Source organism: Diorhabda sublineata, chromosome 2 (assembly GCF_026230105.1).
Source record: "Diorhabda sublineata isolate icDioSubl1.1 chromosome 2, icDioSubl1.1, whole genome shotgun sequence".
In the NCBI taxonomy this organism is placed as follows: domain Eukaryota; kingdom Metazoa; phylum Arthropoda; class Insecta; order Coleoptera; family Chrysomelidae; genus Diorhabda; species Diorhabda sublineata.
This window is the reverse complement of record NC_079475.1, coordinates 9,153,443-9,163,826: the sequence shown is the minus strand read 5'-3', so window position 1 is coordinate 9,163,826 and position 10,384 is coordinate 9,153,443. Positions and strand designations below refer to the sequence as shown.

Here is a 10,384-nt window from a genome sequence, read left to right as displayed (position 1 = left end):
GAACATCACATCAACAGAAGGATATTTTTGTTCAAAAATTCGGCTCAAATAAAGGTCAGTTAAATTTTATGTAAAAAAATACAATGAGATAATTTAGAAATGAAAAATACAAAATATTTTTGAGAAATATATAAAGACTAAAGAAATACATAGATAAAAAATGAAAAGGAAATAAAACAAAAAGAAAAAAGAGTTTAGGAAACATATAAATAAAACACAAAAAGGAAAAAAAACAAGAAGGAAAAAGAGATGAGGAAATACATCAGATAGACGAATACAAAATCGGCATATTATTGAGAATATTGTATATGAGACGGGGTAGGTTAGAGAAAATGGAATTTTGATCTTTTTAGTGTTAGTTGGGAGGCAGTGAATCACAGCATCGGTGTGGACTGAGGTACATACGAAAACTCTACCTCCTTATCCGTTTTTTAAAATGATCTACTACCAAACTATATCCACCCGACGGGCTAAGCCTCTCCTGTATTATTAGGACATTTATTCAACATGTGAAGATGCGGGGCGAGGGAGAATAGATTGTTCTAGAAAAAATTTTGTTATATATAACCCCAAAATTATAAAAAAATCACCTAATCCAGATTGCTGAAATGTAAAGAAATGGTTTTGTTTGTTTGTTGTTATTCCAAACTGTTTTTTATATTTTTTTTATATTTACAAGATAATTATTTATCATCATTAGCATTCTCTAAAGAAATTATGTTGGGTTATAAGAATGTTTGTGAAGGTCTGATACTGATTTATTTTGATTAGTAGATTCGAAATTTCGTTTCATTTACAAGATCGTTTCATTTCTTCAGGGAAAAGAATACAAATTTGAACACTTGCAAACTACTCAATGTTTAGAGAATCAACTTTTGAATGTTCTATAATTTTTCAATGATTTAAATTTTTTATTGTCACAGCCTTCGATCATCATCTTTGATTATTACATTCGAGTTTGGTCATTTGAGATTCTTTGAAGATCTGAATATCTTTCCGAAGAGTGCTGAACTTAAGAAATTCTTTGCTTTCGATTCCTTTTTGGTATTCGTTTATGTATAATATATTTATTCTCTATATGGTTTACAGTAGGAATACCGATGGTTCATATGCTGACTGTAAGAACCAGAATGTGAGAACCTCTTCATACATTTACCGCATTGGAAGGGTTTTTCTCCGCTGTGGAGACGTTTGTGTTCTGTAAGGTGGTGTTTGTGTTTGAAAGCTTTGGTACATTGGTCGCATTTGTGAGGACGTTGGCCTAAAATAGAAAATAAGTTGTTTAACCTACACTCAATGTTACTGTAATTTTCCACAACCATTTTGTAAAAATTCAATTGAATGTTATTGGTGCAGGTTTGAATTATTTACTTTAAGGTATATGTACAGATAGGAAAAAGTCCATAGAGATTAAATCAGGGTTCAGCAAATGCTGTTTTCTGTCAATACACTAAATAAATTGCAGTGCAGTAAGACCCTGTAAGACGCTGTTTCGGTTTAACGCTCTTTTATTTTAATCCCGGGATTCCCCAAAATCGTGATATAAATCGACCTTTTTGTGGATATTAACATCCCCAATGGCTGACTAGTTTTGACGTTATTACGTCTCATCAGAGCAGTTTAATAACCCACGTGTGAATATAGAATAAATCGCAAAGACTAGTGTCGAAAAGTTGTAAGAGGCACCTCGCGAGAGGACATTAAATAATATGGGCGGCTTTTTTGGTATGTACGTTATATTTCAAGATAAATTGAAAAAAAATGACAAAAAAAAAGAGTTTTCTTACCTGAATGTTCATATTTATGTCTCGCCAATGAACTCTGTTTGGAGAAAGCCTTATCACATTGATTACAAGTAAATTGTCCTTCTGCTTCAAGGTCCTGGTTACCCAAAACTGGACTGCCGAGACCTTTGAGAACGAATTGCGACATTTTACTCCTACCGGCATTGGAAAGTTCGTCCTCTGCGAAATCATTAGACGCGTCTCTTCCGTCTGTCCAAGATCTTTTTTCATTGGGACTCATAGTGGATATTCTATTACTTATCAGCTGTGACAAACTCGGTAAATCGGTTCCTCTGAATTGCATTAATTGATCCATTGGAACTAGTCCCATACCGGGTAAACCGAGTTTGTGAGCAGGTTGAGCCAAAATTTGAGCTAATCGGCTACTATTGAATTCTAAAGGTGATGGAGATCTCCTTGGTTCGGAAGAATTGGAGTTTTGGTAATGGTTTAGGAAAGGTAAATAAGGAGTGGGACTTCTGGAGGTTTTCCTACTCAGATTAACGACTTCATCATTTATATCTGATAAAGGCCTATTAGGAGAACTGGAAGGAGATGATTCGGCTGAAACTTCTCTTTTAATGGAAAGATCGAGAGGTTGTTCGGAAATATATTGGTTTGGAGACATGGTCATATGTGTTTTTGTAGGTAAATTATATCGAGGAGACGATGGTAATGGACTGTACGGCACTTGTATCAATTTCCCTTCTCTTCTATCTCTAGCTCTAGTATTCTGGAACCATACTTGAACTACTCGAACTGAAAAATTTAACCGCGAGGCAATTTTTTCCAAGTCTTCCCGTTTCGGTCTAGGATTCACTTGGTAGTGGTCTTTGAGTACTTTGAGTTGTTCGTCGGAAATTAAAGATCTAACTCGAACTTTCCTTCCGTCCTCCGAGACATGATCGGTAGTGGTGAATGATTCAGAATCGATTTCATCATTCGTGTTATAATTTCTGTCGTAGTCTTGGTCTTCGCCGCTGATGCTGCCGTTGTGTGCGTCTTCCGATTTGGTAGTAAAGGCGCCTTCTAATTTCGCTGCTAAGCCTTCGCTTTTAACGTCTTCGCATTCGTGTTGTTCTAAATGTTGTTGAGAGTCGAAATTTTTATTACAATTCGTACATTTCAATGTTGGTTTGGGTGATTGAACGGAAGTAACACTTTGACATTCGCTAGATGTGTCTGACGACATTTTTTGCATGTTGGCTTGCAGAAGTTCTTTAGTGACGGTAGCGTTTACGGTTTCTAATATTCTCTTCACTGCTTCTAAATCTCCGGTGTTCGTTTGATTATCGCTATTTGGTTTCGTTTCGCTTTCTTGTTCTCCGTCCTCGTCCATTATTAAATCGCCACTTTCGTTGTTGTCAGAATGGTTACTGGAATTTTCTAAGTTTGGATTGGTTTCGTTTTGTCTAGTACTATCACAGTTATCGATGAAAGATGGTCTCGCAGGACTCTGACTTGGTTGGTGCTGCTGGTGTTGCTGAAGTTGTTCTAAAATGTGGGTTAACGATGGCATTGAGTACGAAGTCATAGCATGAGCGTTTAGAAGACTAGGAGGTCCTATAAAACAAGGAGGAATCCCAGAATTTTGTAAAAAAGCCACTGCTGCTTCTGGATAATTGGGAAGTATAGACAAGTATGAATTATGGTTAGGACTAGTTGCTATGTTATTATTAATAGGACTTATGTTGGACCTCTTTGGTCCTCTTAAATTTTGCTGAGTATTCTTATCTAATAGTGCGTTGCTGGGAGGTGCTCTAGTTCTGCCCAATTTAACGTTCATTACCAAACACTTTTTTGATGTCATGTGACTAGAATATGATCCCGAATGAGAAAAACGCTTTCCGCAGTTGCCACATTCGAAAGGTTTCTCCCCACTATGGATTCTAATATGTTCCTACGACAAAGTAAAATTTTATTGACTAGTATAACTTTGTGCGGATTTTAACTATTTATTAGACACCACTTTCAAAGGTACTTGCAAGTTCTTGATATAAAAAAATGATAGATTTAATAAAAACATTGATAAATTGTTTGTTTGATGATTACGACGTTATCGTTGCCGGTAACGTAGCATGTGCTGTTATAATACAGATTTTATTTATTAGTAAGCGAATGAAACTCAATTACTATTAAATATTAAAATGAGTTAAATATGAATTTTAGTTACATTAAAATATTCCTGGCAATAGAAATTATTAGATCTCGCAGGATCGTCAAAACGATCGTCGAATTTCTTGGCATCATAAAAAAAAACTTTATCAGTTGTTTTAACCCTTTGTATTTTTACACCCTGGTACCAAACACGATTTATAAACCATTTTTTTAATTAATCAAAATTCAGTGTTTATTTTACACCTATAACGTCACGTAATATGACGACCTTACGGGAATGGTTAAATTACCAACAAAATTTTTGAATTTTCAATAATTTTTTCCCTATTTTTATTTATAAAAGAATTAAACAAAAATAATAGTAAAAGTTGTTATAAACTATCGAAAACTATTTTTTTCTCACTTCCCTATTAAGAAAATTTCGAACAAAAAAATCGATGAATATCAATTTGGGTTTAGAGAGTATTTACTTTGTGTCCTATGTTCAGTGTTTATTTTATACCTATGGCGTCACGTAATAAGAGGGCTTTACTGAAATGTTTAAACTACCAATAAAATTTTTTAATTTCAATTTGGGTTTAGAGAATCACGTGCATCACATCAATAACTGCACAAACAGAAACTAAGCGTCCAAAAAGGCTGAAATTTTACTCAGTCAACACATCAATTTCTGACATCTTCAGCTTGTGGTAGAGAACTTTTCACACAAACCTCGTATAAATAATGTCAGAAAGAACGGAATGATGAGGTTGCGGTACTACAGTTTTAAAGCAATAACGTTTCAAGATAGAATTTTAGAAAATGCTTACCTTGAGATGGTGTTTGAATTTGAAAGCTTTTTCGCACTCTGTACATTTGAATTTTCTCAGTACTGCACTTTCGTCATGGCTAATCATATGTCTTTGAAGACGGTAGACGTTGGCAAAAGTTTTGTTGCAAACTTTACAGGACTGAAATAAAAAAAACTGATTCAATTTCGTACTGAGCCTACCAAGATCGTAACGATTTATCATCCCTAGAAGGGTGATTTGAAACACTGTGGTTTGTCTTTAAAAAAATTTCACTATATATGTCATCAATGAGGATTGAGCAATCACGTGGATTTAATACTAGTAGCACCATCTATGTATCATCCATTAAAAATTCATATTGTTCGAATGTATAATTTAGAAAATATATTTAAATATAAGTTCTGATCTCGCAATTTATTATTTTTATAAATACTTTTAAGCAATTAAAAAGGCAATCGAATAATTATAAATTGAACGGCCGTAATTTATACAGATGCACTTAATTGTAGTCCTTCTTGGAAAAATCATTATTATACTTCGTTAACTTGTTACAACTGAATATTAAACTATAAAACGTAATAGACGAGTAAAATTAACCTACCGGTAAGGGAGTTTGGTTTAAACAGGGTACCAGACGTGAACTGAACCCTTTTTGTACCCCATTCGTCTATTAGAACTTCGGTAGTCTTTTATCTGACGCAAATAATCTTGTCGCCATCGAACTATCCTTGACGATTCGGTTATTGCCATCAGTTTTTTGTTTTTTTCCGAAGAAATTGTGTACATACGCCATACGCCGACAACTTCGGCCAATAGAAATGCATCTACGTTTAATATGGTAAACAGTGGAGATGAAAAGTCCACGTGGACTGACGGTTTGTTAGATATTCATTAAATTTTATAGGGGAGTAAATATTATTTTTAATTTCTTGGTTTTTTAGTACGATTGTATCAACAGAATTTGTATACAGGCTCTTAATGCCACGATATATCACCAAGTGTTAAATCCAAAAAAGTCTCAGTATATTTTATTTATCACTAATTCGTTTTAGGTGTCGATATTGTTTATATGTTAATTAATATTTCTAATTTATAACCTAAGCGATGAGAAGGTGACTCTTATTGAATAAAAAGTAACAGATATGGAACGGATTTCAAAGAGTGGTGTCAGTCTGTTTCTTACTCATCTTTCATCTCAAATATTTTAACCTGCCTACTGCGTTTTCTCATGAATCGATTTTTATTCGTCTTGACATTCCGAGAAATGTTTTTATCATCGTAGTGCAGAAACCACTTGATGTATCTCAATATACCTTTTTGCCATGAAAGGTAAAGTTACGCAGCATATTGTAGCAATTAAATTTCATATAAACAAACACACAGAGTGGTTTGTGAAAAAAAAACTAGCGATCTAAATGCGCCGTATGACTAATGCAAACAGGCGCTTAACTTCCATTTAATGCGCTAATTTTAGTCGATTTAAACAGTGGCGCATCAAGATGTATTAATTCAGGGTTGCCAGACGTCCCGGATTTCAAGCGACAATCCCGTATTTTCCTAATTTGACCCGCGTCCCGGAACAAAGTGAAACGGGTGGTGTTTGTCCCGTATTTTACTTTCACGAGTGAAAAAATTTAATAACTCAACTATCAAATCCTACTTTATCAGATTAGTTTGAAAATCAATATTAAAATTGGAGAAAAAGTTTATTTGATTTAGCGGGAAGCATTTATTGTAAGAAGCTTATGATTAAGGTGAATTCAGGAGTTTACTTTCAATATATGCAGATCCCAGAATGTAACTCAGGAAACAAAGCGTATTTCAAATAAAAGTAAAACACTTTTACAAAGGATTTATAAAGCAAACAATATTGTCACACTTTAGAAGAAAATTACGAAACAATCGATTAGAGCTCAGATCGGACCTTTTGTTATTGAAGGAACGGTTAATCAGCATATTTACTTACAAATCCTGCAAACATTCGACAGACTTGTTTCTTTTATAATAACGGTTGTCCTGCTCATTGTACAGAAAGGATTACCGATCGAGGTCGACCACGAAAGTAATGTAGTGACAACATAGAGCCAGGATGAGGAATGATTTCGAAAAAGAAACAGAAGATAGACTTATTATGGAAGTAAGAAGAAGAAAAACTCATGCAGCAGTACATGCAGCTTTTGGACAATTCCTAAATACTTAAAAATAGGAGACAGATTTTTCAAAAATAGTCGAGAGAGAGAGAGAGAGAGAGAGAGAGAGAGAGACGTTCGTTAGTTTCTTTGTGGTTTGGGAGAGGACATTATTCTTTTTTGAGAAGGGATTTATAAGATTCCTCAGCAGGGCTAGAGTTGTGATGGATGGTAGAATCATGTGTACTGCATAGAATGAAAAACAAAATAAATAAAAAAGAAAGAACGCTCGATAAATGAATGGTTCTTCGCAGAATGTGGGTACAACTGTATTATTGCTTGACGATGACCATTTGGTGAGCCGATTCATCAGGTTATAGGAACACCGCAGTAAACATGAAACACCGACTATTCAAAAATGGAAATACCACTGACGTAGCTATATTAAGTTACATTCTGTTGGTTATATATTGAAAATTATTTCTTACGCTGATGAAATCATATAGTTTATAATACTTTCCAAATAAGATCGCGATGCTTGTAGAAAATGAAAATCGACAACTGTATGCTAACCACGGTTTTACATACAGTACCAAGATCAATATCTAAAGAGCAACGCGGCTCTTATACTGCTAGGGTTTTAAGTGAAGTGTTTGAAATCACCATGCGGTGGCGCGGCTATCTAGGGATGGATACTAAAACAAACTACTTTTCCATAACAATTCATCATTTAATAGAAATAACATATGTGAATTTTTATTCCGAATATTTTAGAGAGACTGCGCGCCTAAGAGGCAACTTGGCGGGTGTTTTGGGTATCTAGATATCTTGTCTATGTACGCTCCAAAACACGTTTCCGCACTATTATAGTATTTTTGCAGTAGCGGTTTGAAATGAACGTGTTTTTTCTCACCATGTGTGACGGAAACAAATTGGGGATAATTCTTTATGTCGTGCGCGTGTTTTTGAGTGGGGTAAGCGCTTTAGTAAGGGCCGAAAGAACCAATCAAAATTCAAGCCAATGTTGAGCGTTTTTTTCGACGGTATCGTGATGACTGAATGGATTCCAGAGGGTCAGACTGTCAATCAGACTTACCAGTAGTCAGTTTTGGCAACATTGCGAAAACGAGTTTGTTAAAAACGGCCCGATTTTACAAGGACAACGCACCTGCCCATAACGCGCTATCTGTGCTCGAAAACCCACCGTACTCACTAGATTTGGCACCGTGCGATTTTTTTGCTTTGAAAGGGACCTGATTTGAGTCGATGGAAGTGGTTAAGCAAAAAACGGCAGAGCTTCTAAAGGAGACTTCCATCAATGAAAAAAAATTATGGAAAGGTGTGTGGTGGGGGGAGTTAATTGAAGGGGAGCATTCGAATGCAGAATAATTTTTATAATAACGTAACCAGTCTTGTTATTTAGCCAAACCTAGTAGTCTATTTATTCATTTAACTTTATTTTAGAATCTTCGTCCACATCATCACAATCATCTGCTAGTTACTAATACATCGAAATGATTTTGTTCGAGGGCCAATGAATTTTTCTTTTAATAATTTTAATAAAGCTGCTTCTGCTTCTATATCTGTATCTATATGTATTTATTTGCGACTCATAAATAATACATTGCAAGTGCTGAAAAACCAGGAGAAAATAATTAATTTTGAAAAACGTTCAAAGTTAATAGCCTTCGAATCACCCTGTGCTCCACCACTGGTAGTAGATGATTGAAGCCTTGTCTAGGTTATAGCGAACAGTTATTAGAACGATCTATGATGTGGTTCTTTCCACAAAAAAAAACAAACTTTTGTTATAGAAAATTTATAATTTCAGTTTAACAGATTTTTTTACGTTGAATTCGTTTTAATAACGATCAATTAGGAATGTCGCCGTCTCTGTTCGACAATTGAACAAAGAACAGAAAAACAACGCGCATCATTACAACCATCACCGTACCGCATTTCAAGTAAACTCTTTCACACGCTACGTATTTTACACATGTGGTGTTTCTCTCTCTTTTTTTTGTTATTATTTTTTTGAACCCGCCTGTCAGCTAGCGAGTCGGATATCTTTCGGCCACTCCGTTGGGTGCGATAATTAAAGCTCTTATTTCAAGATATGAAATGTATAAGGCGTAAAAATAGATCTTTACCGGCTCCATTGCTTTTTGCCTCCCAACTTATTACAATCTAATAAAATAACACGGAGAACGGAACGCGGACTCGTTTGGAAATAAATTTTCTAGAGATATGGATGGGTTTTAATTATTTTTAACTTCTAGATTTAATTGTTAAGAACTATACAGAGTGCTACAGATTCCACGTCGTCAATTTAATAAAAACGTTGAGACCGAGAAGATTAGAATCGAATTATGATTTAGGGTTGACTGACGTCGTCTAGATAGGCGATGTCGTTTATAAACAGAAGAAACAGAATAGTGACTTTTATTCGGAAATCCCATTTTTGGGTGTGTTCGAATAAACATTGTATCAAGAGCAATAAGGTATCAGAATGGAATATTCACATGTCTGATGGAATTTGGTATTATTTGCTAAACTTGACGTACTACTTAGTGCAATAAATCAAACAATACGCGCTAACTTTCAGAACTAAAAAGGACATAATTGTTGAAAAAATACTATTTTGTAATACCCAAGTGATTTTTGGTGATGAATTTTGGTTTTGATTTTCACCTATTTTGATAATTTTAGTCCTAATATCTGCTGGAGCCACTCTCAATATGACGCTTTGTATCATGGTTACAAACCGCCCCAGATTTCCCGGGACAGTCCAGATTTCCATTTCCTTATCCAATGTCTTGCCTTGTCTGCCCCAGGGATACAAACTCTCCCGGATTTGGGAGTTAAGCAGTAAAAATTTAACACGAGAATTAATACATTGCTACTAAATCAAAATCACTTTCAATAATCTTCCTTCAAGAGGGAAAGTTTGAAAGAGTTCTTGGACTACAATGGCAAGAGCTTGTCAAACAAGTACTAGCAAGTGGTTGTCATTAGGGCTAGCCCTTGAGAAGATTTTAAAATTTTTATCCGCACTTGTTTCGAATTTTCTCTCTTTTGTGTTTTAACAACTGCTTGGCTAAGAAGATTTTAACCAAAAACGCAAATTAAAACGCTACTGAATTGAAAGAACAATTTTTTGGTTCCCACCGGAGGATGGGAACAATCTAGCAGATGTAGACGTTGACTTCGGCAACGATAAGAATTAGGTAAGAATTAGAAGCTACCACTACAGTCGATATTGAGAAAACAGTTTCCGTAGATTATCTATTCGACATGGCATTCATTTTTAGCTAATTTTTAGCAAGATAATTGCCATATTTAACCAAAAAAAAAAAATGGGAAAACTAGTGACTGATGAAAAATGAAGAAAATACTGCACTGTTTTCTTTTTTTTTGGTTCATTTGTTACTTTTTGTGATTATAAAATCTTATTCATTGATTTAGTGTCACGGATTTCTGTGTCTCGCAGCTGGCCACACTGCTTTGTATAAATTCAGGATGATCATGAATAAACAAAATCAGTTTTCACAAAACTGTATCT

The 10,384-nt window shown here is 34.8% G+C and overlaps 1 protein-coding gene across 3 annotated transcripts in view; it reads right to left on the bottom strand.

The window, feature by feature from the left end:
* Window positions 1–890: 890 nt before the first annotated feature.
* LOC130452972 (zinc finger protein 1) overlaps window positions 891–10,384 on the bottom strand; it is a 614,038-nt gene continuing 604,544 nt past the window's right edge. For all 3 annotated transcript variants that reach the window (XM_056792525.1, XM_056792526.1, XM_056792527.1), the window contains 3 exons: window positions 4,712–4,852; window positions 1,788–3,684; window positions 891–1,261 (listed from right to left, as the gene is read on the bottom strand). In XM_056792525.1, coding sequence (XP_056648503.1) covers window positions 1,068–1,261; window positions 1,788–3,684; window positions 4,712–4,852 — 2,232 coding nt within the window. In that variant the 3' untranslated portion in view covers window positions 891–1,067. The remainder of the gene's footprint in view (window positions 1,262–1,787; window positions 3,685–4,711; window positions 4,853–10,384) is intronic.